The 26,190-nt window shown below is 40.4% G+C and overlaps 1 protein-coding gene across 3 annotated transcripts; it reads right to left on the reverse strand.

The window, feature by feature from the left end:
* On the reverse strand, positions 1–26,015 carry MEIKIN (meiotic kinetochore factor). Of its 3 annotated transcripts, XM_030572929.1 has the most exons (15): positions 25,618–25,677; positions 25,178–25,362; positions 22,429–22,516; positions 22,053–22,131; positions 20,614–20,674; positions 18,411–18,539; positions 14,840–14,959; positions 14,546–14,585; positions 13,898–13,962; positions 11,955–12,049; positions 10,206–10,388; positions 7,129–7,212; positions 5,503–5,631; positions 4,978–5,134; positions 1–288 (listed from the first exon to the last, which is right to left on the reverse strand). In XM_030572929.1, exons 2-15 carry the CDS (start codon positions 25,332–25,334, stop codon positions 242–244), a joined length of 1,434 nt encoding a protein of 477 aa, XP_030428789.1. In that variant the 5' UTR covers positions 25,335–25,362; positions 25,618–25,677; the 3' UTR covers positions 1–241. The 3 variants fall into 3 exon arrangements, with proteins under 3 accessions (XP_030428789.1, XP_030428790.1, XP_030428791.1); XM_030572930.1 differs by lacking the exons at positions 5,503–5,631; positions 25,618–25,677 and adding an exon at positions 25,937–26,015; XM_030572931.1 differs by lacking the exons at positions 1–288; positions 4,978–5,134; positions 25,618–25,677 and adding an exon at positions 25,937–26,015 and having other exon boundaries at positions 5,419–5,631.
* Between the last annotated feature and the right edge of the window lie 175 nt (positions 26,016–26,190).

Raw genomic sequence — 26,190 nt, forward strand, 5'->3', positions numbered from 1 at the left:
CACTGCCCGAGTCAAAATATTACTTATTTGTACAATTTTTTTCAACAAATCATTAAGAACTTCCTGCAAGGCATGCACGAACACACTATTTCAAATGATGCCTCAACAACTGACATCTATAGATAACGGACTACACTATGCAATGCAAGTTACACTTCTTTTATATCGTGATCATATACTTCTGCCCCTTACAGTGGGACCTTTAATTCTTTCATTTGAGTCCTGAAGAAAACCAAAGAGCTCATCCATGGTCACTGTAGACCCAGTTTTTGGTACTAGTAATAACATCTGAAAAATAATGTAAGGGTAAAAATAAGTTGTGTGTAAATGCTCTCTCTAAAATATATCAGTCCAATAAACTCTTTAGTCTGTGGCATAACTGGTATGTATAGCGAGCCCTCTGCTGAGTGGTATCAGGGCCTTACAGGTCAGCTTCCTGTTAGAGGAGAAATTGGCAATGCAAAGTTTGAGTATATCCTTAATACAGCTTGTTTATTTTACATTATATACCCCAGTCCTTGACAGAGGTGGTCACAAATAGCATGAAGGCAATTCCCTTTTCTAAAAATCTCAGCCAAAACAGCTTCCCAGGAAGCAACTGTTTCAAGAGCTGACTAGTTAGATTAAGGAACAGAGCAAACTCTTATCTCTTGCCACAACTCTTCTAAAAAGAAATGCCAAAAAGTATTTCTTCAGAGAAAGAACGGTATTCTCACTAATAATGAGACCTTGTAAGACTATGTGCAACTGCGCCATCTGGTGACCCTCAGGATAACAGTATTTAAAATTTGTGCATCTATTTCTACAGACATTTTCCCTAAAAGTTACAGATCAGAAGTACTGTCCCGATCTGCTCTTATTAGTAAGTGGCTACTGTTTACATGCAATAAGTATTTCTCAGCGATCGCCAGTACATGCAGAAATGTATGTGCGTGACAGTTACATGGAAATGAATTTCAGGATATGGTTCTAGGAATTCTTTAGGTGTATCCATGTTTCTGATAGCTTAACAAGACAAATGCCTGAAAAGACATGCTTACAGCAAGCTAACATTTTGAGTTTAATACCTTAAGTTTGCCTTTTACATACTTACTAGAGGACTGAACCTGGAGCCATTTGTAAACAGAATACCCCAAACGAATTGACATCTACTCTACAGAACTATGATCAGATCCTCCATAAGTGAAATTTAAAGCGGGTGAAGGAGGATCAGAGAAATAGATGAAGTGGAAGTAGACAGTATACAGAGAGAGGAAGTGGAAAGTGTATGCAGAAAGAGGAACAAAAACAAATAGCATTTAAACAGTTTTGTACAGCCATTAGAAATTTGACAGATTAAATAGCATGAGTTTTTAGTAAATATTAAGTATCAGAGGGTAGCCGTGTTAGTCTGGATCTGTAAAAGCAGCAAAGAATCCTGTGGCACCTTATTGACTAACAGACGTTTTGGAGCATGAGCTTTCGTGGGTGAATACCCAATTCCTCAGATGACATGCATCTGAGGAAGTGGGTATTCACCCACGAAAGCTCATGCTCCAAAACGTCTGTTAGTCTATAAGGTGCCACAGGATTCTTTGCTGCTTTTAGTAAATATTAGTTTCACTTAATGCATTAAATGTAACAATTACATAAATATCAGTCCCTAAAACTTTTAAGTTAATAGGAGCTGTTAAGTGCTCAGTACTTTCGAGAACCTAGCTTTAACAGTTCTCCAAGTCTTATATACAGCACAGTACTTTCTCAAAAAAAAAAAAAGATGAATTTTCCAATGCTGTGTTTATAATTTGAAACATTTCAACAGAGCTACAACATGCCAGAGCTACAATATGAAAAAATGTAATAATCGGTTCATGGAAAGTAGGGTATTATGAGAAATGTACATATGAGGCTCAATTCTACAAGATACTGAACACACTGATCGCAATCCAGGAAAATTTAGGCACATGCTTAAATTTTAAACATAAGCCTATTTCCATTGAAATCAGTGCAATTAGTCACAAATGGTTAATTTTAAGCATATGCTTAATGCCTTAACTTCAATGAGAATATTCTTATGCTTGACAGTAAGCACGTCTTTCCTGGGCTAGGGCCAGAGTGCTCAGTCCATTGCAGGATCAAGTCCACTGTAAGAAAGCCAAGAACTATTAATTTCTACCACCTTCTCCCAAAGGAAGTGTCTGTCAAATGAGTTTATAATGGATGGTGGATATTTTTTAGATGATTTCACAAGCCTACTTGTGACCTGATCAGAATTTGATGTCAGATATCAAGGTAAAGGCTACATGCAAACCCAGCGTACCATCTTGCAAACATTTCTGCTATGAGAAAAAGCTCAAAAAACTAGAACAGCAAAGCAGCTCAGAATTCCCCTACTGCTCATATGACTAAGCAGTTTGTAACGCTTTATAAATACTCGTACATCTTGATTTAGAATTGGATCACATTATCTTTTACAAGTGTCCCATTATTTCTGAACCAATGTTTATTTTAGTTACTTACTACCAGTTATTTTGGAATAGGTTCTGCATTTTCCTAATGCCATTGTGCATAAGAACACTCCCTTGTCACTATACTCCTATATCTGTACAGAGGAGCAGCTATTGATAATTTTGACACATTTTTAAAAGCACTATGTTCTTTTAGCCTATGTTCTAGAGATGATCTATGTATTCTTGTAATGTGGTAAAATATAAACAATATAATCTTTTGCATTAAAAAAAACTTCCATGAGCCATTTTGTGCTAGTGTCTCATCTCTGGGTTGAAGCTAAATAATGCAATAGTCCAAATGGCCAAGTAGCTGTAATTAATTTTTCTGAAAAAGTGCTTGAAAGAAGTAACATTCTTAAAACTAGAGGAATGACTTTAAACTTAGTAGCTAAGTAGAGACATGCCATCCAGTGACATGCCAAGAAATCTGCAGATGAAAAGTTTACAGTATTAGTGAGACCAATACTACATCCAGTTCTGATGTTCATGTGTTAAACAGGATGTTGAAAAATAGGGAAGGGGAGCCACAAAAATTGTTTGCAGACTGGAAAAAATGCCATAGAGGGGGAAATTATCCATCCCATCAGAAAGAATACTGAGAGGTGACTTGATTACAGTGTATAAGTACCTTCATGGTGAGAAAATACCAGTTACTTAAGAGCACTAATCTAGCAGGGAAAAGGCAAAACAAGAACCAGTGGCTGAAAGCTGAAGCCAGACAAATTCGAATGAGAAATAAGGCATAAATATTTAACAGGGAGGGCAATTAACCATTGGAATAAACTATCAAGGGAAGTGGTGAATGCTCCATCTCTTAAAAGTCTTCAAAATCAAGACTGGATGCCTTTCTGGAAGATCTGATTTATTCAAACAAGTTAGAGCTCAATACACTGAGTGAAATACAACTTATTGTGATATACAGGAAATCAGATTAGATTATCTAATGGTCCCTTCTGGCTGTAAGATAAAATGCAAACACAAATATTATAATTAGGTACAGATAAGTTATGACTTAAGTTATTTAAACTCAAATATATTTTTAAAAGAACTTTCATTGTAATTTCTAAAGAAGGTAAAATGAACATGTGTGGAGTCCCAGTGAGCTTATCACACCTTAGAAGATAAACCAGACAAAACTGAGTGCTTCCAAATACTCATTCTGCTACATAAATATCTTCACAATTCTCTAAAGTTCATGCTCATGGTATTTTTTTGTGTCAAAACATTTTGAGAGATAGGGTGTTGAATAGATTATTAAATTAAGCAGCTGAAGTACCCGATTTAAATTTTCGGAACAACATGCCTGTAAGAGATATTACTCTTTGAATTAAAGGTAGCACCTAGGAACCCCAATCTAGGATCAGTGCCTAAGAACCATACAGACTATAGACAACTGTTCCCAAACTAGAGAGTTTATGGTATGTGTATTCAACAAGATACAAGATGACAAATGGGATGGAGGAGGAAGATGCAACAAAATGGGTAGATTTTAGCAGAAAACTAAAAGCCTCAGCTGGCCACTAGCCTAACCAATGCCAGAGTATGATTTGTAAGCATCATGGCAAATGTGGGTTTTAAGGAAGGATTTAGAAAAGATATGGTGGCGGCTTCATAAATATTGACATGGAGGGTTTGGCTACACTTGCAGCCATACAGCGCTGATGTGGGAGCGCTCCCGTGGCAGCACTTTGAAGTGCGAGTGTGGTCGCAGTGGAAGCACTGGGAGAGAGCTCTCCCAGTGCTGCATGTACTCCACCTCCCCGTGGGGATTAGCTTGCAGCGCTGGGAGCCGCACTCCCAGCGCTGAGGCAGTTTACACTGGCGCTTTGCAGCTGTAACTTGCTGCACTCAGGGGTGTGTTTTTTCGTACCCCTGAGCGAGAAAGTTGCAGTGCTGCAAAGCACCAGCGTAACCAAGACCGGAGTATTCCCAACCATAGGGCAGCATGGGCTCAAAGCACAGAGGTACTTGAAGCATCAGAAAGTGGGTAAGTGAGGCTTATCATTGGAAGAACAAAGGTGTGGTAGAGGACCAATACCTTGATAAGTTGTGTAGGTCTAATTTTAATGCCTCCTTCCTGTCCGTTTTGGGGTGAAAAGTATCCATTAGGACACATGTAATCTCTGTGGACAAGCAAATGCAGAAACTGCAACTTTCTGTGGCTCTTGCATGGAGGGCTGGGTCCAGTTAAAGTCTGAGGAAATTTCTTGAACCCTCTCCCGTCCTTGTGCATCTATAATGCACAGTGATTTCACCACAGGTGTGAAAGGCGTTTCGAAGAGGAAAGCTCTGTCATTTTATGGAGCTTCCCAAACGAATCTTATGGAGAATGTCACTGCTTCACTGTTGCACCACTTTATTACAATTTTTCCATCTCTCAGATATGTGGGGAGGTGTTCGGTTTTTTTTTTAAAGAAAACGACAACTCCCACACTCAAGCAAGTATTTCTATCATTTGCATATGAAACAATTTTCTATATTCCGTTACCTTCAGGTATTCCTTCAGGGGGATGCAGTGTGTTTCTGTTTGCTGGAGTTCGGTGAACCATGGAGACCCTAAGCCCTGGAGAAGTTTTAATAATAGAGCAGATTTCTTTGTTTTTTGTGTCTGATTTCTTGTTTTGTGTTTCTTTGTTATGCAGAGACTGAAAAGAAGAGTGAAGCAACTCCAATTATATAACAGCTATTGACAAGTGATCTTTTTATCTACTGATATCAAGAACTTCCCTTAAAGAAGGCATGAGTTTGTACAAAGAGGGAGGAATAGAGCCATTAGTGATTACAGATATCAAGGGATATTACTACAGAATATTAAACTAAGATTACTCTTGTACATTTAATGAAATACTATAGCAACAGTTCTCAAAAAATTCAAGACACTTAAAGTCAAGCATTTAAATATTTCTATCTTTAAGTTCTAGTCCAACTGTGTAATATTGTAATACTCTAACACATTCTATCATGAAACTATTAGGCCAGGGCTAAAAATTAAAAAATATATATATGTTACAACCTGATAAATAGTTTTTTCTTCTGAACTCAAAGATGCAGGAGCAATTTCTTCTGAGTTTACATATGGACCCGTTGAATTTAGGAATAAGTCTTCACCAAAAGAGGCCTTGTGCACTGGTGACAAGTTAAACTACACCTCAACCAAAATATAAGCAATATCAGTAATATGTACTTAAAATTCAGCTGATTTACTGGTAAGGTAATAAACAAAACTGAATTCAAATAGGCTAGCTCTTAAGTGAGAGATGGCTGTGCTGAGAGAATAGGATTAGGAATCTGCAACTCCCAAATCACTGAAGAGTCATTGTGGCCTTGGGCAAATTATTTAGGATATGTCTACACTGCAGCTGGGAAAGGAGTCTCCCAGCTCAGGCAGACAGACTTGCAATAGAGGGGCTCACGGTAGTGCACTAAAAACAACAGTGTGGATGTTGTGACACTGGCAGAAGCTCAGGCTAGCCTTCTGAGCTCAAATCCACCCCATCCCCTGGGTCTGAGTGCAGGTGGCTAGCCCAAGCCTCAGCCAGTGCCACAACATCCTCTTGAGCTAGCATGAGTCTGTATCTGGGCTGGGAATCTCCCTCCCAGTTGCAGCGTAAACATATCTTTATGCTCTGATTTAGTATCCTCATGTGTAAAATGGGAACAAAATTAATACGTCTCTCACAAGGCTTGTTAGAGTTAATAAATTTGAGTTTTTAAAGCATGTTCAGCAGAAAAAGCTTGATGCATTATTATATCAACACAATACTGAGAGAGCCAGTACATCTTCCTTCTGAATAATTTGGTTTCATATTATGGAGTCTTCCTATTGAAGGAACATCTCTCTAAAACTGTGCAGTTTGTTATGTCTCAATTCATCTCATGTGACCTGCACAAAGATAAAAACTAATGCATTAATCTAAGGCAGTATTTCCCAAACTTGAGATGCCACTTGTGTAGGGAAAGCCCCTGGTGGGCCAGGCCGGTTTGTTTACCTGCCACATCTGCAGGTCCGGCCGATCGCGGCTCCCACTGGCCACGGTTCACCGCTGCGGCCAACAGAAGCTGCTGGAAGCATCACGGGCCGAGGGACGTACTGACCGCCGCTTCCAGCGGCTCCCATTGGCCTGGAGCAGCAAACCGCGGCCACCGGGAGCCGCGATCGGCTGGACCTGTGGACGCGGCAGGTAAACAAACCAGCCCACCAGAGGCTTTCCCTACACAAGCGGCGTCCCAAGTTTGGGAAACACCGATCTAAGGAATTAAAGGTTTTTAAAATGCAATTTAAATATGGATAGCATTTGTTTTCAACAAACATGTTTGAAACATGTTGGTGCAAGTAAAGCTGTAAGGTGTTCATTTAACTATATAAAATCCTTTTAAAAATCAACACATTCAATTTTAACAAGTAGCTATTCTAAGAAACTTCCAGTTGACTGGATTTGCTCACAATTGTTTGTAACAATGTGTCACAAATCAGGTAATTGCATGCATAAGTGAGGCATACAACTTGTACATCTAATTCATTCCTAAATAGTCCTAATTCATTAAAAAAAGATTATCTATCAACTTTAATGCTTTCAACTGTTTTACCATATTAAAAAAGAAAGATAGTACCCACTAGTGTTTTGTATATTCATCTCACCTCTAATTCTTCTGGCTGAAAGTATGCTGTGCTTGTTAGCAATTGTCTATTTTTTTCTGTGATCAATACTTTAGAATTAATTTCCTGTTTAGAAATACAATAGAGCATGTAAACATCAAAAATACTCTTAGCAATTTCCTTCATTAGTAATTTGGGGTCCTATACAAAATGGCACATTCTGGGATTCTATTAAAATTCTAAGAAACTGATCTAAAAGGTAAAAGACAAGTTACAGTTCATCCTACATTTATGTTACTTTTGTTCTTGTATTCTTTAAATGAACGCATGGAATCAGTTTACTGCAGCATAAAGGGACAAGAGTTTACTCCTCAATCCCACTGTCAATGGATAGATTGAACACTTCTTCCTTGTCTAGTGGTCTGATAAGAGTTCTCTCTCTTTCCTGGATTCTCCAAATCATTCTGAATTAGGAAACAAGACAGAAGGTACTAGTTGTCAATGACATTAACTAGTTTTGTCTCCAAAGCATTCCACTTCATATCCACCCACAACTTTCAGAATTAATTTAGTTTCATGTATTTGCCCTTGAGAGAATCTAATCATTTTAAAAAATCCAGACTTGTGACTTATTTTGATTTTCGGCAGCCATATGAATTCCACTTCATATGAATTCTGCAGCCACTTACTGCGGGGGGTGAAAAGTCCTCTGAACATGTATTATTCAGGCTTTCAGTTTTGAGTGAGGCATAAAGCCTGATTCTGAGCTGTTTTGGAATTTAATAGTTGGAAAAGCCTAAACATACTGAACAAGAAAGAGGAAGCATACAACATACAAAGTGATCCAAAAAACAGCATTTGGAGGCCCAAGGCTGATGTTAAGTCATTCTTAGGGTCTCTCCCTTCCCCGTTTGTTTTGTGAATCAAACTCAGTATGAAGTATGCTAACAACTTTTTTGTTTCAATTTTCACCAAAAAGGTTAGTAGTGATCAGACATCTAACACTGAAAGTGGGAACTGAGGAAAGTTTGAAAAAAAATGAGTTTATTTAACATGGTGAAGAGAAGATTGAGGGAGGGGGACATAACAGTTTTAAGTACGTAAACAAGAAGGAGGGTGAAAAATTGTTCTCCATAATCTCTGATAGGACAGGACAAGAAGCAATGGGCCTAAATTGCAGCAAGGGAGGTTAAGGTTAGACTTTAGGAAAAACTTTTAAAAAGTCAGGATAGTTAAGCCCTGGAACAAATTGCCTAAAGAGGTTGTGGAATCTCCATCACTGGAGATGTTTAAGAATAGGTTAGACAAACAGCTGTCAGGAATGGTCTAATTATTACTTAGTCCTGCCTTGAGTGCAGAGAATTGTATTAGATGACATAGTGAGGTTCCTTCCAGTCTTACACTTAAATGATTTTATGCACATTTTTTGCCTATTTCTTTTCAAAAAAGTTAAGAAAAAGGTAAAAATCTGAGCAAGTGACCAACTATTTTTGCTGCCTCTCCTCAGGCTAAATTTTTCCAAGTTTCTCAAACTCTTTGCAGGGCTTTATATGCTACAGATGTCTTCATGAAGCGGGCAGAGCAGTGTTCACTCCCCGGGAAGTTTCATTTGGATTGTCTTACAGCTAAGGTTACGATTTTGTCAGGGATATTTTTAGTAAAAGTCAGGGACAGGTCACGGGCAAAAAAACAAAAAAAAAGGGTCACAGAAGCCATGACCTATCCCTGACTTTTATTAAAAACATCCATGACAAAATGGGAAAGGAGGAGGGTCCAGCACCCTCTTCCCCCCTCCCCCACCTTCCAGCAGCTGGGAGCTGCAGGAACTCCATTGCCCAGTGGCTGAGAGGGGTCCCCTTACTGCCCTTTGGGACTGGAGCTCAGGGATGCTCTGCAGGGCTGGAAGTCAGCGGGGGGGGGGGGTGTTGCTAGCAATGGAGGCTGGGGAACTGTGGCAGGTTCCCTGCCCCCAAGCAGCTCCAGTGTCTGGGAGCTGCAGGGAGCCTGTGGCTGCTGAGCAGCTCTGGGGTCCGTCTGCTGCCGCTGCTGACAACTGGAAGCTGTGGTGGGGCCCTGGCTGCCAGAGGTGGTGATCCCACCAGCAGCAGTAGCTTGGCAGCTCAGGGGTTGCTGGCATTGGTGGCAGCTGGCCAGCTGCAGGAGGGCACGCAACTGCGGGAGGGTCCCCGGCCGGTCACGGAGGCTGGTCAGCTGCGGACCCCCCAATGTCACAGAGGTCACTGGAAGTCACGGACTTCATGACATAATCTTAGCCTTACTTATAGTGTCTGAGACAGACATGTTGCATGCAGCAGATTTGATTTATTCCAAAGCATCACAGCACTGGCCTAACTCTGCTCCCCTTGAATTCTACCCTAATTTCTACTATAGCACCAGACACAAAATTCGAGGTTATATAACAGGTCTTCCCGCAGCTTCCATTGGCCAGGAATGGCAAACCGCAGCCACTGGGAGCTGCAGAGGCCATGCCTGCGGACGGTCAATGTAACAAATGGTCTCGTGGCCTGCCAGTGGATTACCCTGATGGGCTGCATGCGGCCCGTGGGCCGAAGGTTGACCACCACTGGTCTAGACCAAGCTTTTGGTTAGAATTCCTAACTGTTGTACTACCAATGATCAAAGCACTAGTATAGACCAGCTGCTGGCATCTTTACTACATACTCCTAACACTACTCAGAGCAGAGAGTGAAGATGCCACTAGCTCTCCGTCCACTGGTAAAGAAAGAACGGAGATGTTAACCAACTAGAGGTTTAGTATACACGAGACCAATGAGTATAACCTACTCTAACCAGATTCATTTTCAGCAATATAGGGCCTGATCCAGCATGCCTTGTGCACTCAGTGTCTTATGCTTCAGTGAGAGTTCTGGGTGTATAAGGCTGAAAATGGACTATCGTCTCTGTAAACATAAGCCTAACTTTCACTGTTTCAAAGCGAATATATACTCCATTTGCCGGATAGTACTTGTCATTTTGAGATGGCAGCTTTGTATCAACCTTCACAGCTTCCATCATTGCCCAGTGGAATTCTCACTTATCTGTGGGAGCTCTTCTCATTTTAAGCCTCCATGGGTAAACAGCAGCGTAGAAATGCTTACCATCTCAATGTCTGGTTGTTTGGATGACAGCACTTCTGCTGCCAATTCATATGATTCAGTTGAAATACATTCCGCAGGAGATACAAGCTGATGGCATGAAGATGTCACACTCTTTAACAGGCTGCTGAATTTTACTTTTTTTCGGCACTTCATGTTTTTAGGATTAGCAATTTGGTTATCAAGCTATAATGAGATGAACAATTATACTTCGTATTATAAAATGAACCCCTATTATCAGCCTCTGAAGTGCCAGACAAAAGGATAGCACAATAATACATTGATTCTTAAAAGAGTTAGATCATTGCCTTACACCACACTCTTAGGTCTAGTGAGTTATTAGGCACAGTTAAACTGATCAACGTATGCAGTAGCACCTAGCCACCCAATCAGGGCTCTGGGTTCTGTTGCACTGACACTGCATGCACACACTCCCTGCCTCATAATGCACACAAATCTAGTATTACTTATTGCCATGGTTCCAGAGTGACCCCTCACTCAGTCTCTCCATGGACACCCCTTTCAAGTGGCAGGCCCAGTGCCTACACTACTCTCAGAGTGGAATCCCATGAACTTTACGTTGAGTCATCTGGTTACAACTCCCATATTTACCAACCATGTTTTCTCAGCAGGTCCAACTGGGCTTGGACCCTGCTATCGACTTCCCTTTGGGAGCTGTGAACAGTAGATAGATGCAGTGACACGGAACAGTTTCTTCAAAGCCAAGCATTATTTATCCATAGGATAACAGCAATCATAGCGAAAGGGGTTAAAACAAGATATCCACATGCCTTATTGCCTTACCTAAGCTTAAGATTTCCCTCAAATTTGGGTAGGCCTACTTATCCCTACCTGCTCCCCCCTTCCTCTGGAAGCCAGCTTACAGACTTTCTGCAAACTGTCTCAGCCTCTCATGAGGCCACGTCCACACTACAGAGTAAAATCGAAATTAATAAAATCGATTTTATATAACACAGGTTTTATAAAATCAATTTTACGCGTCCACACTAGGGCACATTACTTCAGTGGTGTGCGTCCATGGTCCCAGGCTACCATCGATTTCTGGAGCGGTGCACTCTGGGTAGCTCAGTAAAAGAATGGGACCAATAACTTCGATTTCCGTCCACACTAACCCTAAATCGATATAGTAATATCGATTTTAGGGTTACTCCTCTCGTTGAGCAGGAGTACAGAAATCGATTTTAAGACCCCTTAACATCGATTTTAAGTGCCTTGTAGTGTGGACGGGTACAGCGTTAAATCGATTTAACGCTGTTTAAATTGATTTAACGCTGTAGTGTGGACCAGGCCTCAGCTTCAAGGCTGAGGCTTTTAACAGTGTCCACTTTCTTTAAGGTTTCTTGCCTGAAAAGCCCTCACTCTGTCCCAAGATAGAGATGGTAGTGCAAGAGACAAAGAACAACAAAAGGTTTTTACACCTGTATAGTCAGTTAAGCACTAGTAATCAGGGTTGTCTAAAGCCATTGTCTTTGAAGTCTTGCAGTTGTGCAAAAATCACCCAGGACTGAATTAACTCTTTGCACCCATGTAACAGTCAGCAAGCTAGAACACCTAAAAGATACAACTATCCCCCAGGTTCTTTACACTTATTACCGAAGACCCGCTAAACTAAGTGCCTTCAAAAACATTTAGGAAACACTGCCTGTCAAGATATTACCCCTTTTTTAGTTCTCCTAGTGATATCTGGGTGCTCAAATTACAACAAGGTATATTAATAATTAAACCCCTCACCTGTCTCTTTGGTCTTGTAGGTAATGAAGAGAATGTACTGATTTTTATATCTGGAGTTTTTTCCATAGTAGGCAGAAATTTACACACTTGTTTTCCTGTGATGAAAATAATGTTTTTATTGGAGAAAAGGTGCATAGATGCTTTCCATCCCTACATTGTAAATTATCCCTTGAAAGAGAGAATCAGGGATCATGCCACAAAATCCATATGCAGAGTTTGCTTCTCTTGCTCCCTGATTTTGCTCTATTCCTAGTTCAGTGTTTGGTGGGAGAAGTTTAGAATGCTTTTCCTGCTCGCCTGTCTCCCTATGCTCCCTCTGCTGCTGCCCAGCTCTGCACACAAGCCACAGAGCAGGGAGCAAACACTGTATAAGTCAGAAAGCAGCTTCTGATGGGGTCTGCCTGTGCTGCTATTTTCCACCCCAATTAACCAGAAAAAATTAAGCAGTTTTTTGGACTGTGGCCAAAACTGTAAAATTAGTTGGAATTCATTCAGAATTTGAGCTATCAGGAGCCACTCATGATGATAATATCACCTTCAAATACCACAAACAAAATTAAAAAAAAAAACAAGACTCACAAAATATAAGAATTAGCAGTCTTGTACCTGGCTAAATTAAACTTTTTTAAAAAATTTTTATTCATGGGGAAAGGAAAGAAATTGCCTTTTTCATTGGACACTATGTGATTAATTGGTATACAGAGGGGGTTTGGTTTCCTTAACAGTTGACTGCATGTTCTGGATGAAATCTAGTTCTCTTTACGGAATGGGTTTGGTTCCCTTCCCACTCCTGCTCATAGCAAAGCTCAGGCTTTGTGAGAGATAACGGGTCAGGCACAAGCCTGGTTCTAATAAGGAGACCTGGGCTGTAAGTTTCATATGAAATATAACGGAAGTTTCTATGGTTTTGTTTATACATAGCAAGGGATTTGCTAGCAGCAAATATCATCAATGGCCAGTGATGGGACATCAGATGGGGAGGGCTCTGAGTTACTACAGAGAATTCTTTCCCAGGTGTCTGGCTGGGGGTCTTGTCCACATGCTCAGGGTCTAACTGACTGCCATATTTGGGGTCAGGAAGAATTTTCTCCTGGGTCAGATTGGCAGAGACCCAGGTGCGGGGTCACCTTCCTCTGCAGCATGGGGCACTGGTCACTTGCAAATTTAAAGTAGTGTATGTGGATTCTCTATAATTTAAAGTCTTTAAATCAGGATTGAGGACTTTAGTAACTCAACCAGAGGTTATGGGTTTATTACAGGAGCGGGTGGGTGAGCTTCTGTGGTCTGCAATGTGCAGACTGTCAGACTAGGTGATCATTATGGTCCCTTCTAATCTTACAGTCTATTGTGTCTATTCAAAACAAAATTTTACTGTTAATAGACCAGCTTAGCTTCTTTTCTGAAATTTAAGAACTATATAGTTATTTTAGATTAAAAAAAAAACATTTAATCTCAGTGCTACTTCTCTGCCAGAAGTTAAATACAGTCAAAAATAAAAGCAAGGAACTGCTTCTCACCTACCCCCTGCCAATAAAACCAATAAGTCAAACCCCTTTCCCCACCAATATTAGCTCTTATAAGCCCTTTCCTTCCAGACACTCAGAGTCTCTATATTCCCTAAAATAATCCTTCCTGTGTGCTGAGACCTCTCAAACCACACTGAAGTCACTGGCAGAGAATATTAGGTGGCAAATTAAAGTAAGCAGTTATCCAATTAACTGTACTACCAGGACTTGCTGTCTTGAATAGCCATGTTCCTTATTGGTTTTCTGCAAGGTAGAGGGCTAGGCTGTCACTAGGTTAGAGAGGATCTAGTAAGACAGAATTCTTTGGGAATCAGCATAACTGGTAGCAGAGTCCAAATAAGTTTAAAGAGGAATAAAAGAAAAATCTAATAGACAACTAATTTGTAAGTAGTATAACTATTTTAGGCCATATTTTACCTGCTACAACTGTTGAAACACTCATCAAGTCAGAAGAATCTTTATTGCATTTTGATGGTGACTCTCTGACAATAAATTAAAATTCTGTTATTAGTATCTTAAAACTTAGACAGCAAAATATTTATAGAAAACTAATCATACAGATAACTCTAAATTTTCCTCTTCATTTTCATCAAAAAAGCTTAGGAGTTCAATTACATTTTTCTCATGTAATTTTTCAAACAAAACAGCTTATCAAATAAGTGAAATATTTAGTTTATCAAATCAAGTAGATTAAAACTATGAAGGGATTTTATAATTTAAAAACCAAAGAAAGAAAAAGTCACTGAAATCAAATACTATATAGTGAAATGTATCCTGAAGACCATAGAAAAATTAAGTAGTGTGTAGTGGAGCCAATTAAAATCCAAGAAGGTAGCTTGTTTTAGTAGACATTTGTCTTAATCCTGCAACCACTTACTCACCCATTTGTCCTAACTGATCAGTCCCACTTAAGCCATTGGGGCTGCTCTGAGTGAAATCAAGCAGGGACGCAAGTATTTGCAGATCAGGACATTAATTTGCATATACAGGACAAAATAAGGATACATGTGTGTTTTGTAGGTTTATTATTAAAAATTAAGTCAAATTCTCTGCTTTACAGATTACCTCCCAATGTTTTGGTCTTGATGACCCTCTGATAGGGGCTCTAAAAGACAAAACAGTTTAAATTTAAGATAGCTATGAAAGGCAGAGGGTATCCTAATGCATATTAATATTTATATCAAGTGTATTATAAACATGAACATTAACTTGAGGTGCTACTCACTACAGTGCAGAAGGGCCTTTCCAATGAATTAACTAAAGGAAAGAGACTTACAGGGTCTTTCTAGAGTGAACTCTATCTAGTTTTAAATTAAGTGAAATAAGCATTTGAAATAATTTAATACAAAAAGGAGTTACCTAATATCTCTGAAAGATTTGAAAGCTGTGGCATCTTATCTATGGTCACTGCTTTGCTGGTGTCCAGGAGAGTAGAATTCTTATATTTGAGAAACTCCTCAGGATTGGAATTATTTCTGTCTGAACACAGAAGATAGTTGAAAGTTGCCTTTCATTCTGTAGTTAATTCTGTTACCAAATTTAGCCTATAATGTAGACCTGTGATGTTTGTAAGATAAGTCCCTCATTTGGGGTGACATGCACTCACGTAGATAGAGAGCATTGTGAGAGGTCCTCTGCCAGCTGTTGCAGCCAATCTCTTCCCTACATATTTTGCAGAAGCAAAAACCCATAATTTCCTTCTTGGTTTGTTTTTTTTTTACTATAAGAACAGCTGAAATCTCTGATGCAATACAGTAGGTCAGTGTACACTGCAAATGTTTAGCCCAGGATCTCAAAGCATTTAAAACATTAGGCCTGACTATCAAAAGGCACAATCTGTAGGCTTATTCTGGCCAATACCACTTGAACAAAATGGATTCGTGCCCACAAAACAAAGATCAGACTTTTGACCATTTAAAGCTATGGTCTTTGGGAAGGCAGAACGAGTCTTTAACTAGATAGTGAATACCAAATATGATTAATAGTCTAACAGATTTTTTTGTTTTTCAAGGCAACATGCAGTGTCTCTGATATAGGGAACGGGATGCACCAGAACTAAGGGGATCTTTCAGCATTTACATTGTGCTCCATCTTTAAATGTTCAGTGTCTTTATTTTGCTATCCTATGCTGACACTTGTCAGAATGGACATCCTTATAGGAGCACATATAATAGAAAAGTAAAGTTTTGTTGCATATGTTTTTCTATTGTATACAAGTTCAAAATATCTTTCCTTTTGCTTTTTTAAAAATTCTAACTTTACCTGTTTTAGTCCCCAATTAAGTTTTATGAACTTTAAAAGAAATCTGATTAAGTCACTGGACTAGATCCTTGACCCTATTCTAATTGCTGTGCATTGCTCAGGCCACCCTATCCCAGACACATTTCGGGAGTGGATGGGGATTCATAGACTCTAGGACTAGAAGGGACCTCGAGAGTTCATCGAGTCCAGTCCCCTGCCCTCATGGCAGGACCAAATACTGTCTAGACCATCCCTGATAGATATTTATCTAACCTACTCTTAAATATCTCCAGAGATGGAGATTCTACAACCTCCCTGGGCAATTTATTCCAGTGTTTAACTACTCTGACAGTTAGGAACTTTTTCCTAATGTCCAACTTTAATCTCCCTTGCTGCCGTTTAAGCCCATTGCTTCTTGTTCTATCATCAGAGGCTAAAGTGAACAAGTTTTCTCCCTCCTCCTGATGACACCCTTTTAGATACCTGAAAACTGCTATCATGTCCCCTCTCAAGCTTCTCTTTTCCAAACTAAATAAACCCAATTCTTTCAGCCTTCCTTCATAGGTCATGTTCTCAAGACCTTTAATCATTCTTGTTGCTCTTCTCTGGACCTTCTCCAATTTCTCCACATTTTTCTTGAAATGCGGTGCCCAGAACTGGACACAATACTCCAGTTGAGGCCTAACCAGCACAGAGTAGAGCGGAAGAATGACTTCTTGTGTCTTGTTTACAACACACCTGTTAATGCATCCCAGAATCACGTTTGCTTTTTTTTGCAACAGTATCAATCACACTGTTGACTCATATTTAGCTTGTGGTCCACTATGACCCCCAGATCTCTTTCTGCCATACTCCTTCCTAGACAGTCTCTTCCCATTCTGTATGTGTGAAACTGATTGTTCCTTCCTAAGTGCAGCACTTTGCATTTGTCTTTATTGAACTTCATCCTGTTTACCTCAGACCATTTCTCCAATTTGTCCAGATCATTTTGAATTTTGACCCTGTCCTCCAAAGCAGTTGCAATCCCTCTCAGTTTGCTATCGTCTGCAAACTTAATAAGCGTACTTTCTATGCCAACATCTAAGTCGTTGATGAAGATATTGAACAGAGCCGGTCTCAAAACAGACCCCTGCGGAACCCCACTTGTTATACCCTTCCAGGAGGATTGGGAGCCATTAATAACTACTCTCTCAGTACAGTTATCCAGCCAGTTATGCACCCACCTTATAGTAGCCCCATCTAAATTGTATTTGCCTAGTTTATTGATAAGGATATCATGCGAGATCGTATCAAATGCCTTACTAAAGTCTAGGTATACCACATCCACCGGTTCTCCCTTATCCACAAGACTCGTTATCATATTAAAGAAAGCTATCAGATTGGTTTGACACGATTTGTTCTTTACAAATCCATGCTGGCTATTCCCTATCACCTTACCACCTTCCAAGTGTTTGCAGATGATTTCTTTAATTACTTGCTCCATTATCTTCCCCGGCACAGAAGTTAAACTAACTGGTCTGTAGTTTCCTGGCTTGTTTTTATTTCCCTTTTTATAGATGGGCACTATATTTGCCCTTTTCCAGTCTTCTGGAATCTCTCCCGTCTCCCATGACTTTCCAAAGATAATAGCTAGAGGCTCAGATACCTCCTCTATTAACTCCTTGAGTATTCTAGGATGCATTTCATCAGGCCCTGGTGACTTGCAGGCATCTAACTTTTCTAAGTGATTTTTAACTTGCTCTTTTTTTATTTTATCTTCTAAACCTACCCCCTTCCCATAAGCATTCACTATGTTAGACATTCCTTCAGACTTCTCAGTGAAGACCGAAACAAAGAAGTCATTAAGCATCTCTGCCATTTCCAAGTTTCCTGTTACTGTTTCTCCCTCCTCACTGAGCAATGGGCTTACCCTGTCCTTGGTCTTCCTCTTGCTTCTAATGCATTGGAAAAAAGTCTTCTTGTTTCCCTTTATTCCCATAGCTAGTTTGAGCTCATTTTGTGCCTTTGCCTTTTTAATCTTGCCCCTGCATTCCTCTGTTGTTTGCCTATATTCATTCTTTGTAATCTGACCTAGTTTCCATTTTTTATATGACTCCTTTTTATTTTGTAGGTCATGCAAGATCTCGTGGTTAGGCCAAGGTGGTCTTTTGCCACATTTTCTATCTTTCCTACCCATCGGAATAGCTTGCTTTTGGGCCCTTAATAGCGTCCCTTTGAAAAACTGCCAACTCTCCTCAGTTGTTTTTCCCCTCAGTCTTGATTCCCATGGGACCTTACCTATCAGCTTTCTGAGCTTACTGAAATCCGCCTTCCTGAAATCCATTGTCTCTGTTTTGCTGTACTCCCTTCTACCTTTCCTTAGAATTGCAAATTCTATGATTTCATGATGTGGTCAGAGCATGCTGTGCTCAGCTATCTCCAGCTATTACTAAAGCCCCCAACGAACCATTTCTGCCAGCCTTTAAAACTACTTCAAATTATGCATATGGCCAGTCAACCCCTAGATTGGAGGATCAAGCCCCTGTAGATCCTGCAATGAGCACAGCCTGGCTCAATCCAGAGATCTGACCCAATGAGTGAAAGATACATAGGTATAATTAATTATACTATTATATATGAATATTTGTATCTTTCTACACTCATATCTTTCTACATCAGGCTGAAAATACAATTTGAAAATTAGTTTTACCTAAATTGTCTTCATCTCTGAATATTTCAGGGGATGGGCAACTATTAATGCTATCAGTAGACTCTGTACTGGAATCCATGTCCAAACAGTGCAGTAGAAAGGTAGAGACACCTGTAGGCAGAGTCATTCCTGTAATTTAAGAGGAAAAAATGGTTGAAATATTGTCAATGTACCATCAGGTAAGGGTACAAGTTCTGATCCTGCAATGAGCTAAATATCTTCAATTATTATGGGAAGTTTAAAAAAAAAACATTTTAACACAAAAAAGTACAAACTGAAACCTGGCTTATGTTGTAAGCCTAGAAACAATCTTTATTATTTAAAGGAAGTAGGTGTCTCAAACTCTTTTCATGCAAGATTCCACCAGAGAAAAAGCCTGTAGGTTAGTCAGCTTAAAGGGGACTCTTATACAAGCTCACGCTGCAGTAGAGCTCCCTGTGTAGTCATATATTCTGTCCTTTAAATGAGATACTAAATCTACAGTAGATCCCTTCTGGCAGGGGTCTAATGGAAGTCTAGGTAGAATATGAATATCCCATGGCACTTTTCAATAGAATAGGGATAGCCTTGATTAACAGGCCTTCACTCAAAACTGTTCTTCTAGACAAAAGATGCCAATCTATTAGAGTAGCTAGGTAATCCTCCCAGTGACATATTTTGGAGACTGGCACAGAGCTTAAACATGTTATCAATTATCCACCTAAAAACCTTTCTATATAAATTAACTCCCAGAAGTAAGCTAGTTACACAAGAGATTCCATTCCTTTGGGCACAGCCAGAGCTGGCGCTAGGCATAAGCAGACTAAACAATTACTTTTAGGGCCCCAGGCAGCTGAAGAAAGCCCCCTATTAAGTATGGAGGGGGAGGATCAAAAATATTCCTGCGTAGGGTCCCCAATGGGCTAGCACAGCCTCTGTGTACAGCATAGTGGCTACTTGCTTAGATCATCCTGTTAGATTCAGTTGGCCTTCTTCAGTACACTTAGACTCATCGAAAGGCATTATTCAAGTTAAAGGGTTAGAATTCTATCACTTTAGGTTTGTCTCCTATCATATTGTTGTCTGGGACAATTGACTATACCAGAAGTATAACTGAACTGAAGACTGCAACTGGAAAGATTAGGGAAAAATTAGACAAAATAGATGAAGGTAGACCTCTTCCACCTAAACCTCAGATAATTACAGCCAATCTTAAGAGGCCAGGTAATAACTATCATTAAATGCCAAACCATAACTTTCAGGACTACATTCCTATATGCTCCTGGAAAGTTAAGAATACAGAGAAAGAGGGCTTTTCTGAGAACTGTCGATGATTTTGTAAGGAGAGTCCTGTTCATAAATGAAAGTAAAATACATTAGACACTCAGAAGTACTTTGTAACAAAAGTTGACAAAACACGTGTTGGAATCAACAGAAGTAGAAACCCAACCTGGATTCAAACAGTATGTACTGTCTAAATGTAATATGCAGTGTCGTAGCTATGTCAGACTCTGGATATTCAAGAGACAAGGTAGGTGAGGGTAATATCTTTTACTGGGCCACCTTCTGTTGGTGAAAGACAGGCTTTCAGGTCATACAGAGCTCTTTGTCACGTCTGGGAAAGGTTCTCAAGCCCCTCACAGCTAAATACAAGAGCAAACAGATAGAAATGTTAACTACTTGTGCTAAACTTGTCCAACTTTCAGGTGATGTTGTAAACAAAAAGCAGGCAGCATTATCGCCTGTAAACAAACTTGTTTGTCTTAGCAATTGGTTGAATAAGAAGTAGGCCTGAGTGGACTTATAGGCTCTGAAGTTTTACATAGTTTTGTTTCTGAGTGCAGTTACAGAACAAAAAAAAAAAAATCTACATTTGTAAGTTGCACTTTCAGGATAAAGAGATTGCATTATAGTACTTGTATGAGGTGAACTGAAAAATACTATTTCTTGTATTCTGTGTAAATGATAAAAGTGTTGTATTATAACTGAAGTCAATATATTTGAAACTGTAGAAAAACATCCAAAATATTTAATACATTTCAATTGGTATTCTATTGTTTAACAGTGCGATTAAATGAACGTAGGGCAGTCTGAACTAGTACAGGAATAATGCACAAGTCAAATCTAAGGTGTACTGTAATACCAATATTTATAGAACTGTCCTTTAATTCCAATTTTTAAAGTTGTATGTATTGTATATATTAATAGCCTAAAATGTACTCACCTGAAGTAGTCTCACTGTTTCTCAAACTCTCTTTACTTTCAGAGTTGATGTGCAGAGATTCCTAAAATGAACAAGGGAAGATGCAGATGAAAATAACAACAAATGTAGATCAAGAGATGTAATCAGATTTGTTCTTATGTTATCAAGGATTCAAAAGAAAAGCTTTGAGAATGATTTTCTTGCAATAAATTTGTCACTTAGGTTTACTGACAATTAAACCTGCCAGCCCCAAATAGCCAATATAGTTGTATCCTACTGTTTTTCATGCATCATTAGCAAAATTGCCATCTTATCCTAATTTTTTGTTTGGCTATAGCTTCCATTGAAGGCCTTCTGCAATCAAGGAAATTTCTGCGTAAGCAAGAAGTGCAAGGCTAGTGCAAATATATGAAGCAAGAGAACAAACAAAACACACACCTTCTAGTATCAGAGGGGTAGCCGTGTTAGTCTGGATCTGTAAAAAGCAACAAAGAGCCCAGTGGCACCTTATAGACGTGTCTGACAAAGTCGGTATTCACTCACGAAAGCTTATGCTCCAATACATCTGTTAGTCTACAAGGTGCCACAGGACTCTTTGTTGCTTTTTATACACCTAGTTGACTTCTGCTTCAAGTAAAACTGATCTGCACAAATATGATGTCAATGCTGTAAAACACACACAAGTAACTTTATGCACTATGTAGTCTTATAGAACTCAAGGGGACTACTCACATTCATAAAGCTGAATGTTTGCACGATCAGGACCTAGGTATCGAAGTAATTGACGGAGGGTAAATAAGGAACACCCACATGTAAATTTTACAGTAACATTTGAGGATAATCATTTTACAGTCAGAAGTGATGGGACTTAGTTTATAGGATGTGTTTGAACTAAAAAGGATTTTGCAGAAAGTGTTTTTTTGCTGTAATGACATTATTTAGCTATTATGTAGTACTTCTGATTTGTTAACACCTTTGTGAAGTGCTTTGAGATAAGTATTATCCCAGTTTTGCAGATGGAGAAACTGAGGAAGAATCATGACATGACTTGCCCGAGATCAGACAGCAGCTAGTTAGTATTTCTGCATGTTTACCAGTTATACACCAGTTTTTGTTCTGCCAACCCACATCGGGTGACCAGACGTCTCAATTTTGGGGTGTTTTTTATTTTTTTTAATTTGGCTCCTATTACCCCCCACCTCCTGTCTCAATTTTTCACACTCGCTGTCTGGTCACCCTAAAACCACAGTGCAAAAAAAACACCATAAAGCCAAGTTCAGCCCTAAACAAATGCATGTGACTTGAAATGACTTTGCTGTGAGTGATGCTTGTGTAAGGAAGGGGAGAATTAAGCCCACAGCAGACAAGTACTTCCCCCCCCATCTTACCCTCCACCAAATAGCACCAGCCAATAAAAATTAAGATTTAGTAAAGGGTGGTGGAGTAGAAAATGTTCATACCCTCAACGGCATAGTGCTTTTTTCCCTGATGTCTTCATTTTCTTCCACACCTGTAATTTTCTCATCATTTAATTGATCACTATGTTTGGAAAAAGAACACAGCAAAACTAAGCTTGCACTTGCATTACACACACTGAAATTTAGCTTATTTTACAATTTTTAAATTTAAAAGTTAAATTTGAGCTCATTCCAGGGAAGTCCTTAAAAAAACAAACAAACAGCCTTTTAGATGGTGGTCAAGTAGCTCAATAGATAACTGCTATCAGAATTTGGTCGGCATATCTCCAACATTTATCAGACAATTATGAATTTAGCACAAGCAGTTCTAAAGTTAAGTATTGTAACTGGTATATTTTGAATGCATATTACCGCAGACCTCTGATCAGATGAACTGTTTGTTTTGGTCACTTCAGAGTTTTCTTTGATTTTTGGTAAGGCTTTCACATTGGGATTTCCCTTTGCACCTACAGAAAAGTGAATATTTAAATTTAGAACTAAGACTACCATTAGCAAAACTATAAAATTAACCTATAATGGGCAGGTCATAGAAGACAAATGACAAGTTAAAAATCTTATTTAGAGACAGTCATCAATCTTTAATATGTTTGCAATATTGGGGTAAAAGTCTGAATGAGGACCCTTCCTTGCTATTTCTTCCCAGGTGATTTGTTTGCTCACACACTAATATGAGAAATCATACCATCTGGCTTAAAGAAATACAGCAGGCTGTTCAGAGTCTGACAAATCTGTGTGTGACCTTTTCACAGGAAAACAGAATAAAAATTTTTGGAAGTGACATTTTCTGTGGGGTTTGCAAAAGCTTTGAGCCCAATTAGATTTTAACAACTAACCCATTATAAACTCTGAATTTATAAGTCAGAAGTCTTAACATAGACTGGTTACCAATGATAATATTACATACATCCCTGATCCTGAAAAATTATAAAAATCAACACCACTCTTCATTGCTTGCATTCCAAACATTGCAGTACAATTTGACATAAGTCAATTTTATCACCAAGTTCGCTTTACATTGTGGATTTTGGGGATATGGGGATTTTTTTTGTGGGGATGACAATATTACAGAAAGCTAACAGCCAACATAAATCCTGAAAAATTAGACATGATAATTTCAGCATTAATAAGATAAGATGTTATTTTCAGACACATGTAAGGACATTTCTTAATGAATGCATCATTTTAAAGAGGGGGCATGGAGGTGAAGCTTCAGACCATTTCTTCCTATTCACAAGGGGGAAGGAGAATGGAGACCAACCACTGCATAGCACTCTGCAGCAGCCCCTGGTTGGACTCACTGGATTTTGGGATTGGACAGGATTAAGAGCAAAGAATCATCCCCTACTAAGCCCCTTCCCTCTGGATTTTTGTAGATGTTTACAGTTTATAAGCATATTAATTCTCTATAGGTCTTCTCCACGACTGCTATCAGCACCCACTCTATTGTACAAGGTGGCTCAGCCAATGGAAACAGCTCCTGCAAATTAGAGTGGGAACCAGCAGAACAGAGTCAAGGCAGGAACCAATCACAGGGTTATTTTAAAAGCTGCCTTTTAAAGAGGGTGTCTCCTTCTCAAATGAGTGAAACTTGATAGCTCCTTTGTGGGAAATGAAACAGCTGATCTTGATTAATCATGATCTCACCCCATCTAAGCAACTCACACAAAGACCTCCAGTTTAAGTTCTATCTGTAGTCAATGTTTATACATACAGATTTTTAAAGTCCCTAGACCCTTCCAGGTGTAACTCCCAGACCTGCTAAGTCTCTAAGGAGATGCTCTCTTCTGAGGATTAGTATGAATTCAGTCTTTGAAGTGCCTCTCCTTGGTGATTAAGGGGTTTGTCACGTGTTTCAAGAAGGGTCACATCTTGGCAAAGGAAAACAAATTATGTCCCTCCATGGGAAACATCTATGAATAGCAAACAACTATTTTAAATCAGTCTAGAAGAGCTGACTATTGATTAAAGTAGACAGCAAATCAAGATTGCTGAGTTCTATTCCCAGGTCCACCTCCACCTTGCGACCAAGTCACTGAACCCCAGTTTCCCCATCTGCAAAGTTTTATTAACTATGCTTTCCTACCTGTCAGATAAATCTCCCACAAATATACACTTGAATGCACTGCCTCTTGCTGTTTGGAATATTCAGACTCACAAAGACACCCTTTCCTCTCTACAGCTTGCTGACTCTTGATGTTACATACATCAAGAGCACATAACCAGCAAGTGGGTTTTCCTTTTTAAATCCCAATTTAAATTTACAACAAATTTACAACAGCAGTTTAACAACATTTGGACTGTCCTAGGGGAAGATGAGGATGAGCCATTTTTATTCAACATATAACTAACTGATTTTTTTTTTTTGTGGTGAGCACAGTACTTCAATGTACATCTATATTTTGACAGGATTCAGGCCTACATTTTCCCTTTTCTTATTAGCAGGAGAGGGAGAACTGAAGCTTACAGGACAAACAGAGCAGTGGTGGCCAGGGAATGTAGTACACAGCTGATATCTGGATCACTCCTTGCACATCTCAAACTATCAGAGCCCTGTTGGACCCAATGTGGAACCAAGGCCCAGAATGGAGAAAAGAGAAATATACCTTGATATCCCACCTGTCAAGCAGGAGGGAAAATTGGCTATTGGCACTTAATGTTACCTAATAGAATGCACCCTGAAGAACAAGAGATCCATTATAGGATAACGGGAGATGTTAAGGTTCCAGGACTCAGAGCATCCACTGTCTTTGTTTAGACCTTCTTTATTCTGGAAGTAAACTGTTTATATTTCAACAAAAAGTCCAAAATGCACTAAAATCAAATTGGGCCTTGAGAGAGGCACAGCCCCCTAATTAATGTGGGAAGGGTGAAAGGTAGCAAGTAATACCTCTAGTGAAGACACAGACAACCCCCTTCCTTCCCCAAAGCCAGGATCTGGCACGTAAACATCTCTTAAAAGGGTTATCCCTCACCATCTTAATAAGCCCACCCAACTTCAAACTATATTTTTGTCTATCACACATTTTAGTGGTAGTTAAACCTCTAACATGTCCATGAATGTTAAAGGAAACTCAGAGAAGGTGACAAGATGGAGTAACAGTTACTACTTTGGGCATGGGACTGGAAGAGGCGTCGGCAGGGCTGGAGGGTACTGCCTTTTCTGCTGCCTTGGGGAACCGATACAGCCACCCCTGGTACAGGGGAGGAGCAGTACACGTTCTTCTGTTTCCGTCGGGCATAGGTGCGCAGTTTGAACCACTCCATCTTTGTTTCTTTCTCCTCCCAGCAGTGCCTGCAAGCAGGGAGGGGGGAAGAGAATCAGAACAGTCAGGAGGAGCTTTAGGTCATCCTCAAAACCGGCCCCAGGGGTGGGAGAACACTTCTCCTCCTCCTCAAGCCATCCCCTTGCCCACCCCAGGGACACTCCCTCCTCTCCCACAGTAGGCCACCCCCCCTTGCCCACCCCAGGAGGGGTACCCTCTTCTTTTCCCTCCCCCCAGGCCATCCCCCTAACCCACTTCAGTGACGGGGCATCCCCCAGACTCACCACGAGGGCACAGTCTCCCCCCACCCAGATAGCTGCTCAGGCTTCCCTTCCCATGGGTAGGCGACGGGTCACCCCCCGACCCCAGCGATCACCCTCCCGCGGGAGAGTACTCCCCCGCCCCACACACCCACAGGGCTAACCGCCCCCTGGTGGCAGTTGAAGAAAGCAGAGCTGGGAAGCTCCTTTATAAGCAACGATCGCTGCCCAATAGGCCACGGCGACCCCCTCAGTCCCGCCCACAATGCCCGCCCTCTCCCCCAGCGACCAATCCGCCTCCCGCCTCGCCCCACACCCTGCCGGCGGGCTGTGGTCCGCCCACCCGCGGACTCGGGCCGCGCCGGTGCCGAGCCGAGCGCTCTAGCGATCTCCTTGTAGGCAGGGCCGGCCCTAGCCGTTTCGCCGCCCCAAGCACAGCGGCACGCCGCGGGGAGCGCTCTGCAGCTCGCCGGTCCCGCGGGTCCGGTGGACCCCCCGCAGGCGCGCCTCCGGGTGCTGCACCGGAGCCGCGGGACCAGCGGATCCTCCGCAGGCACGCCTCTGGGAGGTCCACCGGAGCCGCCTGCCGCCCTCCCG

Source organism: Gopherus evgoodei, chromosome 8 (genome assembly GCF_007399415.2).
Source record: "Gopherus evgoodei ecotype Sinaloan lineage chromosome 8, rGopEvg1_v1.p, whole genome shotgun sequence".
Lineage (NCBI taxonomy): Eukaryota > Metazoa > Chordata > Testudines > Testudinidae > Gopherus > Gopherus evgoodei.